Source organism: Portunus trituberculatus, chromosome 39 (genome assembly GCF_017591435.1).
Source record: "Portunus trituberculatus isolate SZX2019 chromosome 39, ASM1759143v1, whole genome shotgun sequence".
NCBI lineage: Eukaryota > Metazoa > Arthropoda > Malacostraca > Decapoda > Portunidae > Portunus > Portunus trituberculatus.
Window position 1 is genome coordinate 6,308,413 of NC_059293.1, and position 15,000 is coordinate 6,323,412.

At 44.6% G+C, this 15,000-nt stretch overlaps 1 protein-coding gene across 1 annotated transcript in view; it reads left to right on the top strand.

Moving 5' to 3' along the window:
* The first annotated feature begins 546 nt into the window (after positions 1–546).
* Positions 547–15,000, top strand: part of LOC123515647 — a 28,389-nt gene continuing 13,935 nt past the window's right edge. Inside the window, exons 1-2 of the mRNA XM_045274464.1 lie at positions 547–629; positions 1,353–1,445. Coding sequence (XP_045130399.1) covers positions 1,415–1,445 — 31 coding nt within the window. The 5' untranslated portion in view covers positions 547–629; positions 1,353–1,414. The remainder of the gene's footprint in view (positions 630–1,352; positions 1,446–15,000) is intronic.

A 15,000-nucleotide genomic window follows, 5' to 3' on the forward strand; every position in this document is an offset into this window, starting at 1 on the left:
GAATGAATGAGTAATTGCAAGTTTTAGTGCCCACATCTTCACAGTCCCTCACTAAAATAATCTAAAATGACCCAAATAAACTAACAAATATCCCACTCATTGTCATTCATACAACCATAGTCTGCTTCTTCCTCACAGTCTGACAAATCTCAAAAGGATATAGTTAAAGTTGTACGAGGTTTTAAGTGCGTTTTTACTATTCTATTTACAGGGAAAACAAGATTTCTACATCAGTAGGAGAAACACTCTTGAGAACTCGTGATGAAAGTAAAGCATTACAGGATGCGACCATATCTAATGAATGATGAAAGGGAAACACAAATGTTGTCTTTTCGAACATCTATCCCAAGGAGAAGCCTACAGTAAAACCTTGCTTAGCAGCTTGACAACAGAGAGAGAGAGAGAGAGAGAGAGAGAGAGAGAGAGAGAGAGAGAGAGAGAGAGAGAGAGAGAGAGAGAGAGAGAGAGAGAAAAGGAGTGGTATTCGTATGATTAATGACCGAGCTTATCTTTGCACTGATAGGGAGATAAGGAAAGATAAGAAGAGGGAGGAACAAAGAGCGGCTGCAGCAGTGTGGTGGTGACTGTGGTGATGGGAATGAGGCGTTTGTGAGGTTACAGTGGTCGTGGTGAGTGAAATGTTGCTGCAGTTATATAGTACAGGTAGTGAAGGTGGTGAGTAAATTCATAATGGGTAGAAATGTAGGTTATTTGGAGTTGTAATGGTAATAGTGGTGTTGAATTGTTCGCAACATAAATGTCTGGTGATAGTGATGGTTTGAAGTGGCGCTAGTAATAACGTTAATTGTTGTGGTGAGCAGTGGTGTTGGCGATACTGATATTTTGCGATGTCGATGGGAATGAGGAGAAACGGAACTGATGTTGAATGATAATACTAGTAAAAACGTGAGAAGTGAGGAGTGATTGCGATATTAGCTGTGACGGTGGCAATAATGATGATGTAATATGGTAATGGTGATAGCTGATAATGGTGGTAGCAAAGGTAGCGCTGATAGGAGCGATTAATGGATATAATAGAAAATAGTAATGACAGAAGCACAGTCGATGGTGTTGATCTAATGGGGAGATTGATGAGTGTCACCAATGCATCGTGATAAGTAACGCTAACGCAATGATGTCAGTGGTAATGACGATGCATGTTAGTGATAGCAATATATACAAGGAAACTGAAAGACGGTAGTGTAAACTTCTAGAAGACTATAAATAATAAATATTTATGACAGCCGATGATAAAGCTATTGCATAGAGCTATGCAAAATTTACTCGAATAAGAATAAATCAATCAAATAAATGCAAATATTCAAATTTCTATGAGCTTTCTTTTCTTTCAGCCTCTTCAAGTAAAACGCGCTAAACTACGTGGTTGAAGAGACAAAAAATAAGAGAGGTCAACATGGAGGAAATTTTGATTCTACAAATGGGAGGTGAGACAAAATAAGGAGAAGGTGACCTAGGAAGAGCTTAAAAAAACAACAACTAGTAAATTGTTAACTTTACACCCAGGAAAAAAAATATATTGGTATGGGGTACGAAAGCTATCATTAAAAATAGGGAAAGCAATAAACCGAGGTTACAAAATTAAAAACTAAGAAATTCCTGTCAATTATGTTAACTTTCTGCAATGCTAAACTGAAATTTTTTTTGTTATTAGTGCAAGGCAACATTTAACAGGTTGACACTAGAAATAAGAAAATCTTCAAAGGAATAAATAGATCCGAGAATGCAGGAACTAGACGATAAACTCAAGTTTCCTTTCCGACCGTTCTATTGCGGCCGCGGTACACGGTCACTGCTCTTCTCCTAAATCTATTACCAGTGGTGTTCCTCAGGGTTTTGTCCTATCACCCACTCTCTTTCTATTCATTAATGGCCTTCTTAATCAAACTTCTTGCCCTATCCACTCCTACACTCCTTACATCTTTCCACGTCCTTTCAGAGACGTCCAACACCCTTCACGACGTCAACATATCACGAAGGGACGCCACAGAACGCCTGACTCCTGATCTTTCTAGGATTTCTGGATTGCTTCAAAAACTCAATTTCTCCATCTGTTAACTCGACACAACCTTCCAGACAACTATCCCCTCTTCTTGAATGACACTCAACTGTCTCCCTCTTGCACACTGAATATCCTTGGTCTGTCCTTTACTCATAATCTTCATTTACTGGAAACTTCACATCTCATCTATAGCTAAAACAACTTCTATGAGGCTGGGCGTTCTGCGATGTCTCCGCCAGTTTTTCTCGCCCCTCCAACTGCTAACTCTGTACAAGGGCCTTATCCGCCTTTTGTATGGAGTACTCTTCGCATGTTGGGGGGGGGGGGATGGGGTTCCACTCATACAGCTTTATTAGATAGAGTGGTATCAAAAGTTTTTCGTCTCATCAACTCCCCTCCTCTGACTGACTGTCTTCATCCCCTTTCTCACTGCTTCATCACTATTTTCATGCAAACTACTCTACTGATCTTATTAACTCCACTCCTCTTGCGGCCTCGCTGCACAAGGCTTTCTTCTTCCTCTAATCCTTATTCTGTCCAACCCTGTAATACAAGAGTTGACCAGTACTCTCAATCGATTATACCTTTCACTGGTAAACTCTGGAACTCCCTACCTGCTTCTATATTTTCATCTCCCTACGACTTAACTTCTTTTAAGAAAGAGGTGTCGAGACATTTATCCCTTGCTTTTGGATGGCTTTTTTTTTTTACCTTTTAGAGAACCTACAGTTTCAGTGGGACTTTTTTCCTAACATTTTGTTGCCTTTGGCAGCGTTCCCTCTTGCATAAAAAAAAAAAAACTATGAGGAACAGGTGGGAATGATGACACGGCAAATATAAACAAATCTCATTTAGAATGTAACGAAAAGGAATTAGGATAGCACCAAAAATTTCGACTTTGCTGAAGTGGCAGCCTTATTAACAGACTAACGGATATTAAAACCAACAGCACGAAAGTTAGGCAACACGATTAATGGGTATTCGAAGTAATATTCAAAACAATTAGGGAAGACAAATTACCATTTACTACAATGAGGTTCTGATTTTACAAATGGGAGATAAGCGATAAAAAAGAACTATTAAGTAAATCTATAATCATTGTCATCAAATGCCATGTCATGGAGAAAAGAAAAATTAAATATTTTAGAGATAAACACACACACACGCACACACACACACACACACACACACACACACACACACACACACACACACACACACACACAGCTTGATAGTATGTCTAAAGGAAGAGAGCATACCACAGTGGCTTGAAAGAGAAAAGGAGATGGCAAGTGTAGAGAAAGTCGTAGTCTATACAGGAATAACATCGGAGAATATAGGAATTCGACGACTGGGAAGATACAAGGAAGGGCAACATAGACCAATGAAAATAAGGGTCAGATCACAGATGAGAGCCGAAAATCTACTGGGTAGAGCACCTAAATTAGCAAGGATAGAAGAACTTAAACAGGTATGGATGAAAAAGAGACCAGACTAGAGAATAGAGAACCGCCATCAATGAACAGAGAAATGAAGCAAATAAAAAAAAAAAAAAACGACCAAAATCAGGGGTGGAAAGGAAAAATTTCTATTGGATAGTCATAGATATGATGCTGAAAAGATGGTACAAGAGAGAGGAAAAACAGGAGATAGGATGTAAAATAACGCATACTAATACAAATGGCTTACTATCAACAGGATTAGAAATTATGGATTATTTGAGAGAAGAGAAACCAGACGTCGTAGGAATAGTTGAAACTAAGTTAGCAGACGAAGTGGATCATTTGAATAATGTGGATGGATACTACTATGCTTGCTTTAGAAGTAGTACAAGTAAACAAGGGGGTGGTGTAATGCTGTTAGTCAAGAAAGACACAGCTCTGTATGGGGAAGGGAAGGCAGTAATATTGAAAATTAGAATGAAGAGAAACATAGGAAGACATTTGAACATTATTATAACCTATGTACCCTCCTACACAAATTCATGGATGGAGGAAGAACAGAGAAATGTTGAGAAATACAAGGGTTTACTTATCAAAGCTGATGGAGAAGAACAGTGAAATACTAATGATGGGGAAGCATAACATCATGGGGAAACAGACTGCTAGATTTGGCCATAGATAATATCTTAACACAATGGATCCAACAAAATACAAGATTTAGAGGGAATGGTACACCATCCAGACTTGATCTCGTCTTCACCAAGGACCACGTTAATATTGAGGAAGTAAAATATAAAAGCCCATTAAGTAAAAGTAACCATGTGCTGGTTGAACTTCGAACAACAGAAAACAGCCCAAGCACAAAAAAAAAAGAAACCTACAAGAATGGATGGTTAGACTATAGTAGAAGAAATTTCAAACAATTAACGATGTGGACTGGCATACAACACTTTAAGCAAGAGACATAGAAGAAAAGTGGATCACCTTCCTGGAGATCTACAATAGAGGGGTTGAGATATGGGTACCAAAGAAGTCAACAGGGAACTTATTTATGAAGGATTGGTATAATGAAAAATGTGCCGGAGCCAGGCAGGAAAGGGAGAAAGCTTGAAAAAGTGGAGGAAAAATGAGACACGACCTGTGAGCAAACTACATAAGAAAAAGAAATGAATACATTGAAATACGGAGTCGAACAAATTAACTATGAGAAAAATATTGTGGACAAATGTAAAGTGTAAGTTATTTTACAAATATGTATATGAATGGAAAACTGAAGAATAAAAAAGACATCAGCGCAATAAAAGTCGGTGAGGACCTGATTGATGACACTAAAGAGATGGCCGCGGTGTTCTCAGAAGCTTTCAATCAGTGTTCACTGAAGAGGATTACTTCAAGAGAGACTCAAGACTGATAGTGAAAATGACTTGATAGAAATTGTTTTAACAGTTGAAGAAGTAAAGGATATGTTGGAGGGATTGGAAGCAAGGAAAACAATGGATCCTGACGGCGTGTCAAATTAGATTTTCAAAGAATGTAGTCCACATCTAGTCCAAGTATTACATAATTTCATCAATACCACCCTGTTGGAAGGAAGAGTCCCCAAGGACTGGAAACGTGCTGATATTACTCCAATTTACAAGGCTGGAAACGAAGAAGATCCACTAAACTATAGACCAGTATCGCTAACAAGTGTAATAGCAAAAAATCTGTGAAAAGATCATCAAGAAAAGATGGGTGAAACACATAGAAAATAACAATGCTATAACGGAAAGACAACTCGGCTTCAGAGAGGGGAGGTCTTGTGTAACCAGTCTGATAAGTTTCTACTCAGGGGTAATTGACGTAATTCAAGAGAGAAATTGATTGATAGATTGCATTTATCTAGACCTCAAGAAAGCATTTGATAAGGTACCACACAAGAAAACATGGAAACTTGAAAATATAGGGGACTAAGAAGATCTATATTGACATAGATGACTGACTTCTTGACAGGTAGAGAAATGGGGACAGTTGTCAGAGGCAGTAAGTTGGAGTGGAGAGCTGTAAAAAGCGGTGTTGGCGCTAGTAATGTTCTCAAACTATGTAAATGACATGACAAAGGGGGTTAAAAGTTATATGAGTTTATTCACTGACGATGTAAAAATCATGAGGAAAATAACACGTACTCGTAAAGAGGACTGTAATGATATGAATCAAGATTTAACCAAAATACATGATTGATCATCAAAGTGGAACATGGAGTTTAATGCTAAGAAATGCAGTGTGATGGCATTCGGTACAAGTGCATGGAGAACAGAAGGAAACTATTGTTTGGGTACAGAGAAATTTAATATACAAACAGAGGAAAAAGATCTGGGAGTAACTGTCTCAAACAATCTGACATTTAGCAACCACATAACATGATCACTGGAGAAACATATAATCTAGTGAGAAACATCAAGATGGCCTTCAATTTCATAAATGAAGAGATGATAAAAAAAAGAAAAAAAAAAACTGATAACGTCTATGATGCGCGATTGGAATATGCATCATTAGTGTGGTCACCAAGTCTAAAGAAAAATACTAGGAAATGGAAAGGATTCAGAGCTGCTATAAAAGTCTAAAAAGATATAGTTATGAAGAGAAGCTGAAAAAAAATTGGGCCTGACGACGCTAGAAAAAAAAGGACGGAAAGAGATGATCTGGTAGCACAATTTAGAATATTAGAATGTTTGGAATAGATGAAAAGGGATGACCTCGTAGTACCTGAGAACATAAGTACCTGGAGGACATAAAAAGAAACTGAAAAGGAGTGTGTACTGAAGAGACATCAAGAAGCACAGCTTTCCTCATAGAAGTATAGCAGCATGGAATGAGCTTGCTGACGAGACTGTGCCAAGACAGTCCACAAATTTAAGAAAAACTTGAATAAAAATAGATATGGAGACGGGACAGCACGTGCCTAGTGTGGCTCTTGTCCTGTACCTTACAACTAGTTAAATACAAATACGAAATAAGTCGTAGTTATTTACAACGTATCAATGACAAGCAAAACATCTAATTTGATTAACACGACCGTTACTCAATTGTTTATGTATCAGGTTACTCCATGGTCGCATCTATCTGTCTCTTATCTGTAAGGCCAGGACTGATATCTTTAGTTCCTGTGTGAGAGGAGTACAGTGGTAATCAATGTACTTCTGATGAGTAATGACACTGTCGTAACCGTCTCCGCGGGTTTCCAGATTACTTTGCTTACTTTGTATGAATCTCTGTAAACTCCTTAAATCAGGTTAACCAAGTGGGGTACTCACAAAACGCAGCTCCATATAACGTACATTTATTACATACCAAATAAAACATAAAAGTAAACGAGTCCAGCTATCATGCATAAAAATAATGTCAAGTAACACGGCCACATATCAACGACACAAATTCCCATTATTGAAATATATCATTCAATTCAAAGAATATCAAAATTCTTTCTGAGATTCTCTTTCAATACTTTCACAGAACATAGTCATTTCTCCACCGTATAACACTACGTGCGAAGCGTCACCAAAATCATCCTAAAAACTTCACAGTATACAAAACACGAGACTACAACTCTAGGATAAATGCTCAAAGTTACTACTCACGAATAAAGCGAGGCAGAGGAACAGTGCTTCCATGAGTTGATGAAATCTTACCCTAGAGTTTTGTCGATTTTACCCTAGATTCGAGTGTTTTACCCTAGATTGTCGAAGTAGAAAGTGTCACTTATTCGCAGGTAACATCGTTAAATGGGAGAGATTGTAGGCACCAATCGAGAAGTTAGCAACACCCTCCTTCTCCACCTCTCAAATAACCACCAATACCACCACAGTGGAACACTGTGGTGTATCATCATCAACATCACTGGCATCATCATCAACGGCCTCATTATCATCCTCATCACCCAGCACACTGTCACCAACCGACATGTCAACACCCACCCGACATGCCACACACATACGAAGCTCGCCTCATCAGCACACACGCCACATACCACACAACTCCAGACAACACACACAGGTGCATGACCCTCGTCATAACAATACATATAAAACAAATTACCTTATAAAATGGAAATGAAGTTATTCCTTATGGTTATGGGAAGAGGCCACCTTCATGTAGATTCCAGCTGGTATACAGTTTTAAAATAGCACTACAGCCACTACTGCGGCTGTTCTGTGTGAACTCGTCCTCGCAATTGACTGACTCTGTGTGTGAACTGTGATCTAACCGTCCGAAGGTCCAAAACGTGTACGCGTAGTAGACGGGTGAGTGGAGACTGGGGAGAAAGGGGATGGGGTGGGGGGATGAAGGGATGATACAAGTCACGGCGATGATTGTGTACATGAATCGAACATGAAAGAAAACCAGCCTGCCACCAGACTGGCTCCATTCCAAGCACAACTATCCATAGGACGGCAGATTACCCTAAAATTACCCTAGTTTATGCATTACCCTAAACACTACCCTAAGAAGGGTCCAATTACCTTAGTTTATGGTATTTTACCCTAAAATGGAAGCCCTGCAGAGGAAGGCCCAGGGCTTCACGATGTCCGTATTCTACACGCAAAAAATTCTTACTTCTGTTAAAAATGCAGAAAGCTTGTTATCTGCCGGCTCCTGCCGCTACCTGGCCCCTCCAACTGCTTACTCTGTATAAGAACCTTATCCGTCCCTGTATGGAGTATGGCTTCCGTCAAGGTCGCTCTACTGGTGATCTTCTGGCTTTCCTTACTGAGTCTTGGTCATCCTCTTTTAGAGATTTCGGTGAAACTTTTGCTGTTGCGTTAGACATATCAAAAGCTTTTGATAGAGTCTGGCATAAAGCTTTGATTTCAAAACTGCCCTCTTACGGTTTCTATCCTTCTCTCTGCAACTTTATCTCATGTTTCCTTTCCGACCGCTCTATTGCTGCTGTGGTAGACGGCTACTGTTCTTCTCCTAAACCTATTAATAGTGGTGTTCCTCAGGGTTCTGTCCTGTCACCCACTCTCTTTCTATTATTCATTAATGACCTTCTTCACCAAACTTCTTGTCCTATCCACTCCTACGCTGATGATACCACCCTACATCTTTTCACGTTCTTTCAGAGACGTCCAACCCTTCAGGAAATTAACAGATCACGCGGGGACGCCACGGAACGCCTGACTTCCGATCTTTCTAAAATTTCCGATTGGGGCAGAGTAAATCTAGTAGTTTTCAATGCCTCAAAAACTCGAATCCTCCTTCTATCAACTCGACACAACCTCCCAGACAACTATCCCCTCTTCTTCAATGACACTCAACTGTCTCCCTCTTCCACAATGAATATCCTCGGTCTGTCCTTTGCTCATAATCTTAACTGGAAACTTCACATCTCATCTCTTGCTAAAACAGCTTCTTTGAAATTAGGTGTTCTGTGGCGTCTCCGCCAGTTTTTCTCGCCCCTCCAATTGCTTACTCTGTATAAGGGCCTTATCCGTCCCTGTATGGAGTACTCTTCGCATGTTTGGGGGGGTTCCAGTCACACAGCTTTGCTTGATAGGGTGGAATCGAAAGCTCTTCGTCTCATCAACTTCCCTCCTCTGACTAACTGTCTTCACTCTCTTTCTCACCGCCGAAATGTTGCATCCCTTTCTATATTTTATCGCTATTTTCATGGTAACTGTTCTACTGATCTTGCTAACTGCATGCCTCCCATCCTCCTGCGGCCACGCTGCACAAGGCTTTCTTCTTCCTCTCATCCCTATTCTGTCCAACTCCCTAATGCAAGAGTTAACCAGTACGCTCAATCATTCATCCCTTTCACTGGTAAACTCTGGAACTCCCTCCCTGCATCTGTATTTCCGAATTCCTACAACTTGTCTTCTTTTAAGAGGGAGGTATCGAGGCATTTGCTCCCCTAATTCTGGCTGACGGTTTTGGCACTTTTTGTACTCTTTGGAGAGCCAGCGCTCAATTGGGCTTTTTTCTAACTTTCTTTTTTTTGCCCTTGGCTGGCCCTCTTCCCTACGTAAAAAAAAAAAAAAAAAATATCCTGGCGTGATTCACATAACGTTGGTGTTACCAAAGTCCTCTACTGCTCACTTCTTACATTATCCTCTACGGTCGAACTATTTTCTTTGTTTACACTCAATTGATCTGTTGCTTAGGGGCTATATTGGTTCGTCACCAGTTATCTCTTAACCTAACATGCAATCAAAGTCATTTTATTCCCTTCTAGCACTTAGAGTTTCTATGCTTACACAGTATTCTCCTTGTCCTCACTGCAGCTCCGTGAGCTCCGTCTTTTGGCCCTCTTATCTAATCCTATTAGTCGCCTTTGACCCTCCTGTACACACATTCATCACGAGAGTCTGATGTTTGGGTTCGTTTAGCCACTAATCACGGGTAGTTTGGGCTCACTAATCACGGCTATCGATCGCTATGCACGTATCCGGATCCGTTAACGCTCGAGCACAGTAGTAGTACTTGTGACCTCATTCTCGCCTATGTCTTCTGGTCCATTTGCCTCTCTTGCCTCACGATCAGCCTCACGACAACACTGTTGCTAAAGGTTTATTCTCATTCTTGATATTATTCTTGTTAAAATAATAGAAATGATGATAGTGTTTAGAATAGTAATAATAATGATAATATAGTAATAAAAACAATAGTAATAATAACAATAAACTCTCTCTCTCTCTCTCTCTCTCTCTCTCTCTCTCTCTCTCTCTCTTTTTTTTTTTTTTATTTAAACAAAACTTAATACAAAGGAACATGTACCCAAAGGCGCACTGTCGTGTGCTACCTATTCTAAGGGTACTACAATCTATTTCTCTACAATATTTACAAGACTTAAAAATAGATAATATACAAGATGGTCAGCATGTAAATGGAGCACTATTCGTTTCACTTCACTAGCACTATTCACGCACTGCACTACACTGAGTGTCACGTCACAAAGAGTGTCAGAGGAGTTGGCAGTGTCTGTCTCCACTTATGTGCCATCAGTTTGACACTGTGTGTGTTCATCTCCTGGACGTGAGGCACCGCGGCCGTGAACAAGTTCCACATCCTGGAGACGCGTCCTGCGAAGGTGCGTTGATGCTGACACCCGTGGGATCGCGGCACCTCTACGGCGTCACCACCATTGAGCACCGTTCTCGTGCTCCGTGCGGTGACTCTTAGAGGATGACGCAGCCCTGCCAGATGTGGCACTCTTTGCACCTGTGCCTTATGGAACACTACGATCGCCGCCACGTCTCTGCGGTGTTCCAGTGAATCAAGGGGACGCTCAGGCTCTGGGTGAGGTGGTAGTGCAGCATCTACTAGCCGTATGGCGCGGCGTTGGATGCTGTCCAGTCTCCTTCTGTGTGTGGCGGCACAGGACATCCAGGAGAGAGCTGCGTATTCAAGGTGGGGCCGCACCTGTGCCTTGTACAGCAGCAGTCTCCCCTTCCTGTCGAGGAAACTGGCGATCCTTCTGAGAGCGGAGATCCTGTGAGAGGCTTTCTTGGCAATGGTTTTGACATGCCTGTCAAACCTCAGCCCTCGATCCACCTCCACTCCAAGTATCTTGACGTCATCTTGGAGTGGGAGAGCAGCAGCGCCAAAGACAACTTTCCTGCCATTGCTGCCATGGCGGCTGGGGACCGAGAGACAACCATTGCTTGTGTCTTCTCCGGCGCGAATGTCACTTGCCATCGAGCACCCCACTCCTTTATCACTCGTAGCTGCTGATTGATGGCCTCAGCAGCCCGCCCACTGTCCTGGCGTGGATAGGTATAGGAGAGGGTGCAGTCATCAGCATAGGCCATGACTCCTGGCAGTAGCTGGAGAAGATCATCCACGTAGATATTCCACAGGAGTGGGCCAAGAATTGAACCCTGTGGCACTGATGCCTCCACAGGCAGGGACTCAGATGTTTGCCCGTTGACAACCACCTTGAGGCTTCTGTCCTGCAGGTAATTTCCCAAGAGTCGTAGCAAGCCACCCTGGATGCCTTTAGCACGAAGCTTTTCTAGTAATCCGTTGTGCCATACTTTATCAAAAGCTCCTGCTATGTCCAAAGCAACCACTATAGTGTCCTTGCCGTCGTCGAGGGCGTCCTGCCAATGCCTGGTGAGAAGCATCATTAGGTCGGAGGTTGACCTTCCAGGTCTGAACCCAAACTGTTGGTCTGAGAGGAGGGCATTGTCCTTGAGATGTCTACACACCACCTCTGCCACGACCCTCTCAAACACTTTACCCACCACTGACAACAGGGATATGGGTCTGTAGTTTTTTGGGTCCGTCCTGGAGCTTTTTGTGTGCAGGAACTACTCGAGCCTCCTTCCACACTGAAGGCCAGACGTTTTCCCGTACACAAGTTGTGAGACTTGGGTGAGAGGGGCAGCCAGTTCCTGGGAGCATCGCTTCAGCAGGTGCGGGCTGATGTCATCAGGGCCGGTGGCTTTCTGTGTGTCCAGCCCCGCAATAATCGCTTCACCTGCTGATGCGTCACCTCCACCATGGTGACAGTCTTCTCACATTGCTGGACCAGCTGAGGCGGTGGCTGCTGTGGATTCCCGACCTTCATTTTTCCAGCAAACAAGGAAGCCAGCAACTGTGCCCTCTCCTTACTGCTGGTGGCGACAGTACCGTCCTGCTTGCTGAGGGAGGGATGGATTCTTGGTGGCCAGTTCCTTGTTTGTCCTTAACAAGAGACCACCAAGTTTTGTTTCCTACGCCAGTGCCACACAGTTTCCGGCGCAGGCTTTCCTCCCACTTTTTTAAGGCCCACTTGCTGGTTACCACCATCCTCCTGCATGCAGCCCTGTGCAGGTCCTTGTTGCGCCGAGTCGGGTTCCTCTTGTAGCGGAGCCAGGCAGCATACTTTGCCTCGGCAGCAACACGGCAACGGTAGCCAAACCATGGCTGATCCGTCGATCTGGTGGTGTATTCCCTGTGTGGGACGTGGCGTCTCTGGAGGGCGAGAAGGTGAGAGGTGAGTGCAAGTGCTTCACTCTCTGCTCCTCCCTGTAGCAAAGTGGCCCATGGGGTGTGGGTCAGGTCGCGGCGCAGGAAGCCCAGTCTGCTTTGTTCCACAGCCAGATGGTGCGGGTGGTGGCCTCGTCCTGAGCCACGCCCACTTCCAGCTGTGTCAGTACAGCGTGATGGTCAGAGCTGCCCACGAGCCCCAGCTGATGACACTGAAGCTTGTCTTCCTGGTAGTCTGAGATGACAGGGTCTAATGTCCCTCCTCGTTCATGTGTGGGGAAGGTGACATGATCTGTCAGACCCTGCACCTCAGGAGATTCTCGTAGGCGTCTCTTTCCAGGTGGTGATTGAGATCCCCCACAATCAGCACGTGGCTGCAGCTGTGTGCCATCATCAGGTTGTCTAAGGTCTCAGTCAGGTACAAGAGTGAGTCAGGCCCTTGTCGCGGGGGGCGATACAGGGCACACAGCAGGAGGGCTGAGCGGTCTGCCAGCATTACTCGGAAGTACATCATCTCCATCATTGGAGGCGTGTCTATGTCGAGTAGCTGGGCCTGCATTCCTTCCTTGAAGCAGACAGCCACTCCACCTCCTGTTCGCTCCTGTCGGTCCCTCCTCACCCAGTGGGTGAAGCCCTGCATCCTGCCATACGTGGGCTCCACCTCACTGTTCAGCCATGTCTCGGTCACCACAACAACGTCTGCATTGTGTCGTTGCACACAGTTGTGGTATAAGTCTGCAAGGTTAGTCCGGAGACCACGGACGTTGCTAGAGACGACCTTTAGTTGGCGGCGGGGCAAGCTGGCTGTACCATGGTGAGGGATGGTAGTGAGCGAGGCCTGCTAGTCCGAGGTGGTGGTTAGGGTCCGCGGCCGACTGCTGGTACTGGTGAAGAGGAGTGGTCCACTGCCGCCCCTGGTTCTGATTCCAGATACCAGGCTGAGGAAGGAGTGGGCGAGGTTGTGGCAAGGACTGAAATGAAGTGAGGGGGTGGGCGGGCTGAGGCGCTGCAGGTGGGAAGGGTGTGGCTGTGTATCTTTCCACCGTAAGAAGCCGCTGTAGGAGACGCTCCTGACGTAAATCGTCAGTTCTGGCGTGGCAAGTAGCAGAAGTGTGTCCTTTCCGTGAGCAGTACTCACACACTTTTGCCTTGGCTCGCTTTTGTGTCTGCTTGGTGGCCTGGTGAGTCCTCAGTCCTTCGCTGGACACCCTCCTCGCGTCCTGCTGCACTTCCCTCTTAGATTTCTTTTTTCTCCAATCTCCTGAAGTGGTCTGAGGAGAGGTTCGTGGGCGAACAGAGGCACCGCGATCTACTCCGTTCGCTGTGTTTATGGAGGAAGAGTCCCTGCTGCTCTGTGTGGCGGTAGACGTGGTAGTGAGTACCGAGCAGTCACTCTGTGTGGCAGAAGGAGTGACAGTGGACGCTGGGGAGGTGTCACAGTCGCTCTGTGTGGCGGTGGAAGCAGTGGAGGTAGGCGGAGCGGTCGTTGTTTCCCGGGCAGGCGAAGGGAAGGTGGAAGTGGAGAAAACAGCTGCGTACCGGATCTGTTGCGGTTTATCCGAGCTCCACCACGTCCTCCACCTCTCAGAGTCCTGACAAACCACCTCCCAGTGTTCGTCAATTGACTCTGCGTGGGCGCTGACTGCCTGAGAGCGTGTGGCTACTTGCGTCTGGCGCTGTTTTGACGCTATCAGCCTGTCTGCTACTCTGAGAGCCGCAGCAAACACGTCTCTGTGCTGTATGATCAAGTCTCTGTCGTCCTGGAGGGACTTAATCACACAGTTTTGTTGAGAGGCTTCCTCAGTGAGCTTTTCAACTAGTGAAACTAGCTCTCCTCTCTCCAAGCCCTCCCACTGACTCTCCCCACTATCGTCCGGTAGTGTGTCAGTCTCCTCGCTGATGTAGATGACGGGGTCCGGGATGTTTGCTTGGAGTCGTAGCTGTTCCGTGTAGCTACACTTGAAGACTGGCGTATCCCCAAGGCAGCTGTTGTGACAAAGGTTACGGCAGGTTTCCTCGTCACAGCTCACGTGTTGAGTCTTAAGTGTTGCTTTGCCACAAACGCAACACCAATTCTGTGGCTGGTAGCCAGGCAAGTCTCGCCTGGCTATGGGGCGATGGGCGGGGCTAGACATTGAGGAGAGGATTAGTGATTCCTGGGGAATTGTGGAGCCAGGTGTGGGAGCGACGACGAGTGTTGGCTCTAAACGACACGTACGACACTAACACACTCGTGAACACAGACACTAAACACTGGCACAGAACACAAAGCACTTCCCCACAGGCGCACAAAAAACACACGACACTAACTACCTCTCCCACAAGTCAAGCCAAACCAGCCACGGAGAGAGAGATACAGGTTGTTTAAAAAAACTACCTTGGAGAGATTTGGCAACTGTGTGCTGCCTTAGGCCTCGCGTCAGGTCAGGCCCGGGTCTCGGTCACTGCACGGGTACAAGCACTCTTTTCAAGTGATTTTTTAACACTATTGCAAGGCTTAGCACACCTTACACTTTTACATGGACACCAGGACACTTAGCACTTTAAGCACTGAAATTTTCACAACACTGCACTTTGTTTAACCAC